The 13,954-nt window shown below is 43.0% G+C and overlaps 1 protein-coding gene across 4 annotated transcripts in view; it reads left to right on the top strand.

Moving 5' to 3' along the window:
* The window catches only part of LOC139625057 (A-type potassium channel modulatory protein DPP6-like), a 194,922-nt gene that overhangs the window by 101,388 nt on the left and 79,580 nt on the right, over nt 1–13,954 (top strand). The window contains exon 1 of one of the 4 annotated variants that reach the window (XM_071484646.1): nt 5,240–5,427. The exons of the other annotated variants lie outside the window; for them this stretch is intronic. Coding sequence (XP_071340747.1) covers nt 5,371–5,427 — 57 coding nt within the window. The 5' untranslated portion in view covers nt 5,240–5,370. Of the gene's footprint in view, nt 1–5,239; nt 5,428–13,954 lie in introns of those variants that run through there. 4 annotated transcript variants of the gene reach the window in all.

Genomic DNA, 13,954 nt, shown 5'->3' with positions numbered 1-13,954 from the left:
TCACACTTCAGGCTGTTTACTTTGGTTGCATGTGAAGCTTCACAGTGTTGTGACCAAACCTGTGAGCGTATATATGCAAAGAAGAACCACAAATGCAAAAACTACAATCCTCAAAAGTCAAGATGGCACTTTTGGAAGAAGTGACTGGCTTCTGCCTCCATCCTTGTGCCTCAGCCGTACTCTCCAGCAGGGAGGACACACTGTACACAGTGAATGCAATAGAATGGAAGAAGGCTGAAAGCTCATTCACCACCACAGACGTGCTCATCACCTTGGTGCCGGAGACACTGGCATGGTTTGTGGAATCGGGCTCTGTTGACACGTCACAGCTGAGTGGTGTGAAGGCTGATGAGTCACACCTGGCATAAAGTGCTGTATGCCGTCAAAGAGAAGAAACTGCATCCTGATGCATCCCCCTGCTCTGTCAGGATGATGGGTCCGAGCTGTGTTTACTGGAGGGCCTCACATAGAGTATTCACAGGGAGGGAGAGATGGAAAAACAATTACTTTTTTCCAATATCCTGATGCTGGCTGTCATGTGTCAGACAAATAAGAGTGGAAAAATTGAGGCACAGAGTCCCTTCGACACAGCACCTGCTGGGAAGCAGAGTCTCCAAGTGTGAATCTCAGACCTTTGCTCTTGTTCTGTGTCAGCACCAGAGTAATCACTTATCCATCCTCGACCTCTCTCTGGGGCGATATTGGTCTTATTTCGTGAGCGAGCTTCCTCCATCATATACTATAAGGGCTTTGTCCAAATCATAATTTACGTTCCAAGAAATAACACTGCAGCCCACAAGGAAACGGATACCACCTCGATGTATTTAATCAAAACAAGTCACAGGGTTTTACAGCGCTGAACAACTTTTGTTTTTGAAACATCCCATTACACTTGTTCCCCCGGCTATTCCATGGACTGGGGGCTTGCTGCATTGTAGGGTTTGATTTTGGAATTAATGTAACACTGATAGATGGCTCTGGCCATATGCAATGACAGAATGTGTTCTAGGAGAGTGGAGCTGCCTATAACTCAGAAAATATTGTTGTTTAGATTCCATTTTCTTCACAAATGAGTGTGTTGGGACACATTTTATGGATGTGGATGTGTGTATGCATATACTTGAAACCAAGCGTATTTTATGTGGGTGCAGGCTCTGAAAACAAAACGCAAAAGCGCACTATGCTCGATTTAAATAATCATGTTTGAAACTTACATGTTAATTGAGCTTTGTAAGTCTCAGAATAATGCTGCACTGCTCTGCTCTGCCTGGGTGCAATTTCAAAGTTCCTAGAGTTTTGACAAGAGACTCAAACAAAAACACACCAGATTTCCATGTAATGTGCATGATCCCTCTCACACCCAGTGGTTTACCAGGGATTTAACGCTTTAGTTCTCCAAATATCTCAATTAAAAAGCTGTAGAGTCAGAGCACGCGAGGAAACAACTGTTTGCTTTACGTAAACTGAAAACCTTCCACAGTCTTTGCTTTGGTTTGAGCTTCTAAAATTGAATTGAGGAAAGAAAACAGAAATTGGAGTCAGTCTGTGCAGCTTTTTTATTTTTTTTCCAGTGGCTTTCAGACCAGCAGCTCTTCCCTTTCCACCTCATCCCCTCAGTTTGAATGATCACAGGAGTATCAGCTCATTTTTTAAAGCTTCCACTTGGTTGGCTTTTTGATTCTTATCCATTTTCTCTCTCCTGTTTAGCATATGGCTGTTTTTGAAAGCTTGCACAAGCACCAGAGACCTTTCTGACTCAGTCACTCCATCCCACAGATGTATTTGAGCAACCCAAATATAAAAGCCAGACTCAGAGTTTGCAGGATTAATTGGAGATGGCAATTATTTTTATCTACATAATAATCACCCACTGGTCATGATTGTGTTTCCAGTAATTACAGACCTATAATCGATGCCAAAATAATGCATCAGTGTATGGTATTTTAAGATGTGGCATTAATTATTTTATTGGTTTAATTGCCCAAAAGCATGTCTAATTCATTAGGTGGCTGCTAGCTTGGCATTGGCACTGGCAGTGAAATGATGAGGCAGATGTAAGTGGATGGCTCCAGTTGCACGGGCAGGTCGGCAGTGTCAGTCACTTAATTCCTGACTTTCCTGAAATGTGTATTTAAAAAGAGCCACCCTTGGGAGCATTCATCACTGCCGTCTCTCGTCCATTCGTCACCATCAGAGGCATGAGGTTTGTACACTCACTCCATAACACAGCCACAATAAGGTGGTTATTGTGTTCTCAGCTGCAGAGCGGTCCAACCACATAGCATCCGTCATCAGCCAATAGGGCTTTGGCCCAGAGTGGCCGTCATTAGTCTGGGGCTGATTGATTGGTTGTTGAGAAGTCGTTTCAGTTTCATACATCATCCTCTTGATGGTAAATACAGGCTGAGTTTGTTGGAGAGAGGGCTGCTAATGTAGTTTTGAGCCATAGGTGGCCGGGGCTGTGAACGCCGGGTGGGCTTTCATTCTTTTTCATACTTCAGAAGCAGAACAACAACCATTAGGTTTGGTGGCTTTACTTGTCAAGACTCAGAATGCAGAGATTTCCCCCAAATTAAAACTAGAAGAACTAGAGAAGTCAGTTTCATTGAAAAAAAATAAGTAGAACATAATGTAATGCAGCCTTGTTTTTTTGTCAACACAATACCTTGTGAAATACAAGATCCTTTTCAATGGATTTTTAGTCACTACAGCTGCATCGCGGGATAAATATTGTTCTGTCAGTCAGTTGGTCAGTTTAATCCAGCACTTTGGTCCATACTGAAAAATCTCAACAATTATTAACTGGATTGCTATGAGATTTTTTAACAGACACTTATGATCCCCCAGAGGATGACGCCTCTTGATTTTGGTGATTCACTAACTTTTCCTCCGCCATCATGAGGTTGACATCTTGTTTTTTAGTCGTCTGTCCGTCTGCCTGAGCATTACTTAGTTTCTAGCATAGCTGTAGATTCTTAACCTGTATTCATGTGGTGAAGAATTTGGAAATATGAGCTTCCAGTTAGGAAAATTCAAGCGAATACCCTGTCAATTTCGGAACAACTCGGAAAGTCGGCAAGAATTTTGTTACAGGTCTTGCAGAGTTGTTGAAACATGGCATTCCTCCTAGCAATAAGGCTCTGGGTTTGAACCTTCGAACCTTTCTCTGTGGAGTTTGCATGTCCTCCCCATGCTTGTGTGGGTTACCTGTGGGTACTGTGGCTTCCTCCCAAGGTCCAAAGACATCCAGGTTTACGTTCATTGCTCACTCTAAATTGCCCTTAGGTGTAAAAGTGAGCACGAATGCTTGTTTGTCTCTATATGTCAGCTTTGTGATAGACCGGCAACCTGTCCAGTGTCCGGTGAACCCCACCCTTGCCCAAAGTCATCTGGGATTGGCTCCAGCCCCCTGTGACCCTGTAAGGATAAGCAATATGGATAATGAACATTGTTTCCACATTCTTGACTTAAAAGCACATTAATGCACCAAAGTCAGGAGATCGACCTCCCAACTCAGGAAACTGGACCTTTTAGAGGAGCATCTGAATGCAGCATTAGTCATGTTGACTAAACAGGCAGGGGGAAATGTACACGTTCAGCTCTCGCTGTCTCAAAAACCTGAGATGGTAAAGCTCCCTGCACCTGCACATTTACAACACCTTTCTCTGGGGACTGTTGTTCATGCAAATGCAGAGGCATAAAAAAAATAAAAACTGAGACTCCAAGGACAGGTTGAGTCAAAGTCAATTACAAAACAGTACTTTGGCACGAAATGACACAATAATATCTCGTCCAAAGGTATCCAACAGTGGATTTTTCCTTTGAGGAGATCTTTCTGAAGGACTGCCCTCTTTCTGCCCGCTGTGCTCCGCTGGTCACATGAAGCGACACCGCAGACGTTCATTTGGGATTCCACGGTAATTGACTTCACCCAGCTGCCACCTGATTTTAATTAACAGCGCAGCACATTCGGCTACAAACTTGCAATATAAAGAGTCAAACTGGAGACCAAGGTATTAATTAACATTAGGAAAATCTCAGAGCAAATCAAAGCAAGGCATTTCCTCGTGGTGTTTAACAGGGAGGGTACAACAAGTAGCCTAATTGGACAAGGCCGTGAAAAGAAATTTGGTTCTTATCATGAAATGCACGACATCACGGGAGGTTTCCCTCACTGCTGCTGCAGTAAACTGAATGTGCTCATTATATTTCAGTCTCCTGGATTTAGCTGAAATCTCAGAATGACTAAACTTTATTGAAAGCTACACTTTTATTGCAACTAGGCTACTTCATCCCCGGGGTTCGTAACTTTTTACAACCGCTCATGTCTTAAACACCATTTCAAACATTCTCACTACTGACTCTGAGTGCTGTTACATCTGCTGCTCCTGTATGAGTGTAACATTTAATCCTTTTACAGCACATTCAGGCCACTTAGTGTTTCAGTACCACTACTTCTAATGCATCAGTGCAGCAGAGCATTAGTGTTTTCTTTCTTTTGACAGCAAGAAAGTTATGTAATGCAAAAAAACAAACAAAAAACCCCCCACAAATAAACAGTTATATCCACATTCTGCAGTAAAACTAGGAGAGAAAAAAAATTCCACATTTGCTGCTTTAATTTCGTCCAGCTTGCCTGCAGCTTTACTACAGAGTGGCGATATGGGGTGTGATTTAATGAGATGGTGTTCTAACATTGTAATATACAAGGAGAAACTGTGAGAATCCCAGACTTTTGATGCTGTCCGTGATTGAAATAGGAATGTTCGAGTGTCTTTGCGGTTTGCATATGAATACTTCATCAGCTTATAGACAAGTCACCATTAAAGTTTCAGCACTATATTTCCAATGTGCATTTTTAATTGATATCCACTCCTTTGGCCACACACACGTAGCGTCCCCGCAGCTGACCTGTGTGTGTGTGTGTGTGTGTGTGTGTGTGTGTGTGTGGCTCCCGCATCAAGCGTTTAAAGAAGAGATGCGCGCCTTCTGTCTCTCTCTCTCTCTCTCTCTCTCTCTCTCTCTCTCTCTCTGCTGTCTCCTCCTCCTTCTCTTTCGCTTCCACGGAGAGTCTCTCGCCTGTCCTCCTCTTCAGCAGCGCGTCCTTCCACCACTTGTTATTTCACACCTTTGCCGCTACAAACGCAGCCTGTGGGCGCCGTGAAACAGACCGTATTCTTTCTTCATTCCTCTTGTGCCAACCGGCTCTCTGCTGCCGCTGCTGCCGCTGCCGCTGCTGCCGCTGCCGCTGCTGCCGCTGCTGCCGCTGCCGCTGCTGCTGCTGCTGCACCGGTGTATCTGTCACTATTTGCATTTTTTTTTCCTTCCTCCTGCCGGGGAAACAACTGTTTCCCCCAGCTTCAGGGAATCATGACCACTGCGAAGGAAGGCAATGCACCGTCGAAAGCGTCTCAACAGCAAGACCAGGTACCGACCCTCACTCCGTTTGCCCTCGCACATGAATCTCAGCATTAACCTGTGTCGCCCTGGCTCTGGTTCGCCAGCAGTGACTTATATTTACATGCGGCGCTGCGGTGACTTGTGAGACCGCTGGGGAAAAAAACAGAATTTGCACCCAGAGTCAGTTGGAAGTGGAAGCCGGCGCTGTGCTGTCAGTTCATCACGACCTGGAGGGAGGGAGGGGGGGGGGCTTTCCAACCTCGTGCTCTGCTATTATCATCATCATCATCATCATCATCATCATCATTAGGCTATGCATTCATCATCATTCAGTGACTTTACGCACGGGAGACAACGAGCAGTTTGTGTTGGCCCCTACAGCCAGAGCGCGTCACCTTGCAGCAGGACACGCACATCAGCTCAATTAGCCCCAACTTGAATCCGGTCGTGCATGTGGGGAGGCCTGCAAAAGTGCGACTGATGTTCGCCTCGGCAGCTGCAATCGTCATTGTCACACTCATTCTTTCCACATCGCTGCATGCTGGTAAAAAAAAAAAAAAATGCGTCTAAATCTTGTGCCCGCTTCGAGTTTGGGCTGAAAACACTGTTGCATCTCGGTGTGGTGCAGGGAGGCTCTGCTCCGCTCTGCTCCGCAAGCTTTATCAAGTCAGTCAGGAATGATGGAGCATCTGTTGACCCGCCTCCATAGAGGTACAAGTGCCTCACATACTGAGTACTAATAAGGGATACAATGATGTTTATTTTGAAGTAGTATCAGTATTTCATGCTTTTCTTTGTGGGGGGGAGGGGGGGCAGCAACAAAAAAGCAACCGCCTGTTTTCTGTTGTGCTTTGTTAATGTCAGGGTTAACAAAGAATAGTCTGCACCTCCTCCTACAGTAGAGAGCCGGTAAATTTGAGCAGTAATGCAATTTTGGGCCGAGTGTCGCTGTAACAAAGGCATTGAAAGTCTTTGGAAGTTTGTGGATATGAGGACAAATACATGTAACTTTAAGAATGTTTAAAAATGACCCTTTTTACTACTTCATAGCAATAGTAATTCAATAAGAATGAAATTACAAAACAATCTCTCCTTTTGGCCACGATCATGTTTTAAACCAACATGATCTCCTCTTCAGACCTTGAACTTAAAAACCTTGAGAGTCATTTACTGTATGTGTGTGAATGTTTGTGAGTGTGGTACCCTGTCATCCTGTTGTCACATGCAGGAAAACATTTTAAGTTCCTGAAACGTGCCATCATCAAACCTCATCTACAGCCAGTGCTTCAACACAAACTGGGGCTTCAGACGGCGTCTGTCGCCGCCGGCCTCCACCTGTGTGCTGCACCTGTCTGAAGATGACAGAAAAGGTGAGCGGGACACTTGGCTTTATCCTGCCAAGCAGACAATCTTCCCCCGCTGTGATTTAGCTGCAGACCGTCAGTCACGCCCTCAGAGGCAGGCAGAGGTCCGCCGGTACCCACCTTGCAATATTCTGCACATGCAGTATGGGCTGCACAGGCACAAACATCAGCAAAAGCTCTGAAGCGATCCTGGTGAAACAATCAGTAAAAAAATGGCAAAGCTTCCAGTTTTGCAGCTTCTTTCTGTCAGGTATCATTGTAAATTGAATCTTTGTGTTTTTGACTGTTCGTTGTATAAAACAGACAATTTACCTTTGACACCTTGGGCTTTAATAGACACTCTCTCTGCCAATTTGCAGGCTGAAATAGGGCTGCTGAAATAGGGCTGCAATAATCAATGTGAATTATTTTTCCAACTAATCCACTGATGAAGTCTATGATCCCAAGGTGACATCTTTGACATACTAATTTTGTCAGAACAACAGTGTTAAACTGAACGATATTTAATTCACAATAACACAACAAAGCGAAAAGCACCACATCCTCACATTTCAAAAACTGGGACCAGAGAATATTTGGCTTTTCTTTTTCTTTTCTTTTTTTGCATTATAAATGGTTTAAATTTCTATGGACTAATCTATAATTTTTTCTAAACCTTTTGATGAAGCATCAATCTTACATCCTCCGATACAATTTTGGCTTTGGCTTGTTAGCTTGTGGCATAGCCTTTGTAATCACTACTGAATCACTTCACAAAAATTATTCTTAACACCTGCAGAAACCAATCCTTTTTGGAAATGACTGATAAGATTAAAGACCTGGTGATGCTGAAACACCAGTAAACAGCAAATGGTGGCTGTCAGTGAATATTCCTGAGGCATGAAGCTCCAGCAAAGTGGGAAATTGCTCCAAGTGTATAAGCTTGTAAAATCATCAATGCAACATAGACAAGCATGCTTGCACACATAATACATCTGGTGTTCACCTCCATATACACACACGCAAACGTACACAGCCTCTGCGATTACGTGAGGTCCTGTTGTGGCCTCCTGATTGATGGTCTGCTAGCAGGGCTTGTGGTCCAGGGACAGAGGACGGAGATAGAGGGCAGCTCATCAGAGATAGCAACAGCAGCAACAGCTCTCCAGTAATCAGCTAGTCGCGGTCCACGGAGAGAGTCACACCACTAACCCTCATTACTGCAGCAGAGCGGAGGTTCTGAAGGAGTGAGGTAAAGTCAGGGTAAGGGCACGAATGCACTTACACAGGCGAGACACTTGGGTCTAATGTAAAGCTTAAGTTGCACAGTTTTTGTTGTCAAAGTGCAGTCATATTTGATAATTACAAAGATGGAGCTGTAACAGAGAGCGCTGTCATGGGGAACCTGTGGATTTAACACAAAGTACTCGCTCAAATTAAATTCTGCTCCTTAATATGGAGGCTTTACTAGAAAAAATGAGAAATGAAAACTTAAACAGCAGCGAGAATGAGTGGTTTCAGGAAAAGTGCTCAAAGGCTCTGTTGTCTTCTTGGTATCCTTAACTTCGTAAACCAGCTGCTTGTTTAACATCCACGCGCAGTGAGCAGTTTAAGTTCATCACATTACAGCACAGACGCTGAGTTTTCCAGGAGTCCAGTGCAGCTTTAAACCCTGATCACAACACCCAACGTTTAATGGGGAAGATTCAATGGTGACGCCTCCGCCATTCTGCCCACTCATCAGCCTTTTACCGCTCCTTCACATCCTGTGTGACTTGCAAACTTGGGGCGGCCTTGAAACTTATATATTGTGAGAGCGGAGCTGAAAAGAAAAATAAGTTCCTCCCTTTGAAAGTTGAATATGTAGCGTTTCATACTTGGGGGGGGGGGGGGGGGGGGGGGGTCAGATCCTGGAGGCAGCTTTAGGAAACAGCTGAGCGGAGCAGCCTGTGGGTGTTCCTGAAGAGAATAGCATGGGTGTGATGGTCGTGCTTAGGTCTTACTTGTGTTGTAGCTTTTTGTTGTTTCCAAATCACATTTTTTTATTTCTCTTGGCATTAGTGATATATGTAAATGCCTGAAAGAGCTGCAGCCGTCTTCTCTTTGATGGCAGGTAACTACAGGTGTCTGGAGTCACTCTATGTACCAGAGGAAGCATATGGTCATCGTCACAAAGCCAACAGTGGATTTAATAGTGACAAGTATCGCAGTATAGAATTTGCTATTCTAAATTTGGGAGAAAAAGTGAAAGAAAAAGAGTGTAGGCCTATCTTGTAACATATTTGGTCAGCGTCTATTTATTTATATACTTGTATTTCTTCTGCTATGATATCCACTTAGTAACCTGAACATGCTCAGTGTTCTATTAATCTTCAGTAAGATTTCTCAGGATGTGTTCTTGTCAAATATTGATAAAAAAAAAAAAATTGTTTCTTTGAAACGGTGCCTGTCTGCCATGACCTGATAAATTCAAGCATAAAATGGGAAGACGCTCACTTGAAAGGTAAACCAAAATATTGACAGCAGGAAAAAAAAAAAAAGCTCATTTAGGTTTAAATATCGGAGAGTTGATGATACTTGACCTAAACTTCACTGTCAAAGATCTGTATTTATTTATTTATTTGCTCACAGAAAAGAAGTGTTGTTTTAATTAGCTGTGTTTTGTTTCCTTCACCTGGCTGTGGCAGGGCTGCAGCCTCACCGGCCTCCTGATGAATAGCTCAAGTGATAAGTGCTTAAACAGATGTTGATTAAAGTAGCAAGTTGCACACAAAACACAGTGGGCCAGAGTCCATGCAATGCAATTTTTTGAGTACAGTAAATTTTGATGTCTCAACAATGCTAACCTTTTAGAAGAGCTTGAGAGTCCAAAATGGAAGCTAATTAAGCTTATTAGCTTATTAGCTTCCACTTTTTTTTAACCTCCGCTGTTGGAGAATAAACTTCTTCACTATAAAGAAATGGAACATACTGTCCCATTAGCAACTGAGCTAACCAGCTTGCTATCTTTCTTTTTTTTTTTTACCCTCTTTGATAACTTTTTTTTTTTTTAATTAATGATGTACAGTCCTTAGAAAAAAAGGCAGGAGGAGTAAATGGTCCAGTACGGAAAACAAATAAAGTACTTTACACAGCTGTAGTGACTAACTAGCACTAGTTAACTAAGTTCTGGGCCAGTTAGCATGCTAGTGGTTAGCCTGCCAGCCACAGTTTAGTTTACCACCTGCGATTTGTTACGAGGAAGTCACCAGGAAGAGACTGGACCACCAACTGCTCCCTCAGTGTGAGAAATTCTGTATCAGAGTGTAGGTAAAATGCTGAAAATGTAAAGTTAAAAAGAAATACTTTACCCACCAAGTGGCAGTTTTTCATACTCATGGAGTGATACTGAACTACTCTATAATCTCCCTGTATAGAATCTGCTAAATTTGAATATTTGGCTCTTTTGCGACATTCTAGCAACTGTTTGCAACTCAGATTGGCGAACTAGAAGTATATTTCCTTTAGGCAATCTGAAACCACATGACGGCACCTTGTGTATCGGACTTCTTCTTTTGTTGCCTGCAAAAAAAAAATTTCTCCTGTGGTTATCAGCAGTTAGCATGTTGTTAGGTCATCAACTCTTATCATATACACTTAAGCTATTTCGCCTTTTCCCCTTCTCACTATGTTTTACCTTTTTCAACACAGCCACGTCTTAATGAGAGAGATAAGCAGCGTGGCCAAAATAGGTTCGGAAAAGCAAAGAGCGATGGGGATGATTCACTTTTGGAATGCAAATAGATAATAGGCCAATTCCTCCTGTTTGCTGAGTGCCCTTGACTGATAAGAGAGAATGAAAGATGGATTTAGAGGAGAATTGGATGCCCCTAATGTTTGTGCCATGGTTCATCTTAAGGGCAATTATGAAAAATTGAGCCGTGATGTTGGGGTTTGAAGTGGAGATTAGAGGCGAGATTGCCAGGCAGCCACAACAGCGATTCATCATGATTGTTGTCATGATTTAAATGTTCTTTGTCGAAATGGCTTATAATGTCGGGGAGGAGGGATTGGGGGGGTCCTTTAATACAGCAATAAATATTCAGTGTTTGGAGCAACGGTCAAACTAAATGTCATGACAATCCTCCATCTTGCTAATAGTTGGTGTAGACATCAGGTGTGTGCGTGTTTGTGTGCGAAAACACCTCAGGAGGAGCTTCCAAACCGTGTGTAAAACTGCCTCATTTAGGGAAAGGTCAGCATTTTCTCTGTCAGGTGTTAAAGAAAAATACGTTTTTCGTCTATTGTTGTATTCTAATTGTGTCTCTAAGCCATGGGAGTCAGCACAGAATCTGCATATATATCCCTTTATACATAGTTCAGCTCTTTTCGATATCAACCTGAGTGGTCATATGTCTATAAATGGAGCAACTCGCCAAGAATTTTAAACCAAGGCTTTATTTTCTTTCTCCCTTATATTCAGGTGAAATGCATGAGGTAAATAAGATAAATGTGTTTAGAATAATTTATGTCAGAATATATTTTTATAGATAAACGGCAATAGGTTTTTGAACCAGAAATTTGCAGTTTCTATGGTACATTTTATTTGCAGAGCGTAAACAGTGAGCTAGTCAGATTAATCATGCTTCAGTTTGTCAGAGGTGTATCAGCCCATATCTGTGCAAGCACGTGTGTGTGAGTCAGCGTGTAAGTTAATGTCTTTGTATTCTTGCCTTCGTTTGCGTGTTTATCTGCACCTCGCCTCCGTCCGTTTGAGCTGTGTTTTCTGGCGTTATCGACCTGCTGTAATTAGGGCCCCAGAGCTGTGGAGCAGGAAGGCGATCAGGAGCCACCATGTTCCGCCGAGCCTCTAATTGAAACGTTGAGCGTTGCCAGGTTCACCGTTGGCCCCCCTCGGGTCCCGCTGTCGTCTCGACGCCACCTCCACAACGGTGACAAACATTCAGAAGAGCGAGTGCTAGTCACGAACGATAAGCCGGTAATTGCCTGTAGGCTCAGATGCAAATTAGGAGAAGCTGGTGCTCCAGCTTCATTGGACATGCTGCCAGGGGTTGTTTGTGCCAGTGTCGGGGAAGTGTGACAGCTCAAACTGATACACTCAGCTGCAGTGAGCATGGGATGTCATTAGCTTTGTCTTATTTAACCTCTGGTTTCAGACTCTGTCCTCAACATCTGCTGTAGGTTGTTCAAATCTTCATTTGCTAGAGTTGCAAGTTTTTCCCTAAAAATAGATACAGATTGACAACAAATTCCTCCTCGCTTCCTATAGTGACATAAATTGCCTGCCGAGGCACCACATAGAGAGACTCAGCAACTTGCAGGGGGCTAAGGGCCGTACCCAAATCCTGGCATCTGGCTGCCTGGCCTGGCACAGGCCTACAGGAATGAGCTTGCTTTTCAAAGCCTGGCTCTGGTCTTCCAACCAGTGTTCCTGCCGACATTTATCGCCTCGAACCTTTAGTGTTATTGTTATGGCTGCAATAATTCTCACCAGGGAATACTGATGGCGCTCCAAATTGACCAACTGGAGGATTTTAATGTGACAGCTCATCACATTATGGTGATGGGAGTGTGAAAGTAGGCAGCCCGCTGCAATATCATCTTTCTCTACTTGAAAAGCACGCGTCCCTGTCATCTGCCTGACAGTCATGTTGTCAGCTCCGTCCTGCACTGCCTATCTGCCGGCGTTCTGCTTCCTCCCGCCATAAAAAAACAAAAAAAAAAACGTCTGGATGGTAGGGAATTGTTCAGAGGCGACAATGTCAACCCCCTGCTGATTTTCCACGCTCAAAATATTGGCAGCCATTACGTGTCTCCTCAGTAGTATTTAGTGCCCATGCCTGAAATACTGACTTTTATCATGACATTTGCTGGGCACACTCCAAATGCCCAGCGGCAGCCTTGTTTCTATGGAGATGCTGTAGCTCAGTGTGCTGCTTTGTGCAAAGACAACACACACACAGATTAAAACAGACAAAGTAAGTGGAGGAATAATATTGGTTATTAATTGTGTCACCGTCTTGTTTATGTATTTCTCTTTGTTAACTAGCGACTGAAATTGAATCAAATGCTCAGCTAATGTGCATCTCATTCTGGCAAATGAGCATGCAGCCCTAATTTCAGAGTGTTCCTGCAAATGAGCGTCCGACTTTGTTCGAACATCAAACACCACAGGAGGCTTGATTGGGGCTTTTGATTTGGCTATTGTTCTGCTGATGTGAAAATGTGGTCCATAGGCACTTTGCTGGCAATGGCATTCAATGCATGGTGCTCATTACGACAGAAAAGTCAGTCCCACGCATTTTAACAGTGTTCTCATGCTGTGTTCAGTGCCTGGAAATTATGCAATTCATAGCCTGATGGAATATGCATGTAGACTCATCTATTGCATATGTTTGTGTTATTCTAAAAAGCTCGCTTTCTGAGATAGCTCTTTATTCTAAAAGATATAGCATACTTAAGTAATCGACTTGACATGATATATCAGTCATTTGCAAGCGAGCAGAGGTACTGAAAGATTCTAAGAGGCAGTTACACAGCATGATCAAATCGTTCTTCTTTACCATTTCAGAGATTAGAAGTCCACACAGTCCCTAGGTTTGCACTCTTGAGTTTATTATCTCATTTCAGTGATCCTCAGGGTGCTGTCAATTGCCACTGAATTATATGCTCTACCCCTGCTTATATCAGTGAAATACAGGTTCTCCCCCACTCAGTCATTTGCTGTCTTTTTAGAGAAGAAAGAAAAAAAAAGCAGCACTCCAGGGTAATCTTTGGGTCTGAGTAAAGCTTAGAAAGCTATTCACTGAGTTTTTATCACACATTTATTATCAGTTGTCATTGACCCTTGAGTTGCTTCAGGCGATAAGATATCAATATTAAAAGTGATTGTTATACTCGAGTTCCACAATGAGTAGAGAACACTTGCTTTTTGAAATTATTGGCCTCTCAGACCTTTCGGCAGTCTTTCTAATACCTTTTACATTTTACTCACTTTTAAAGATTGTATTGTTTGATGTGAACATTGTGACATTACAAGTGAAAAAGCTTAAACGACTTCAATTTAAAAAAAAAAAAAAAAACATGTATCAAACACTCATTTTCCAAACACAGTACTGAACACAACTGGCCAGACAGATCTATTGATACCTTTGTTAAGGACAAGTCAGTTAATGGTGATTGAAGTGATTGGACACTTATCAAGGTCAGCA

Source organism: Trachinotus anak, unplaced genomic scaffold, assembly GCF_046630095.1.
Source record: "Trachinotus anak isolate AG129_WGS33_773 ecotype Australia unplaced genomic scaffold, CSIRO_AGI_Tana_v1 ptg000009l, whole genome shotgun sequence".
Lineage (NCBI taxonomy): Eukaryota > Metazoa > Chordata > Actinopteri > Carangiformes > Carangidae > Trachinotus > Trachinotus anak.
Note: the sequence above shows the minus strand (reverse complement) of the source record. Positions and strands in the feature narration are given on the sequence as shown.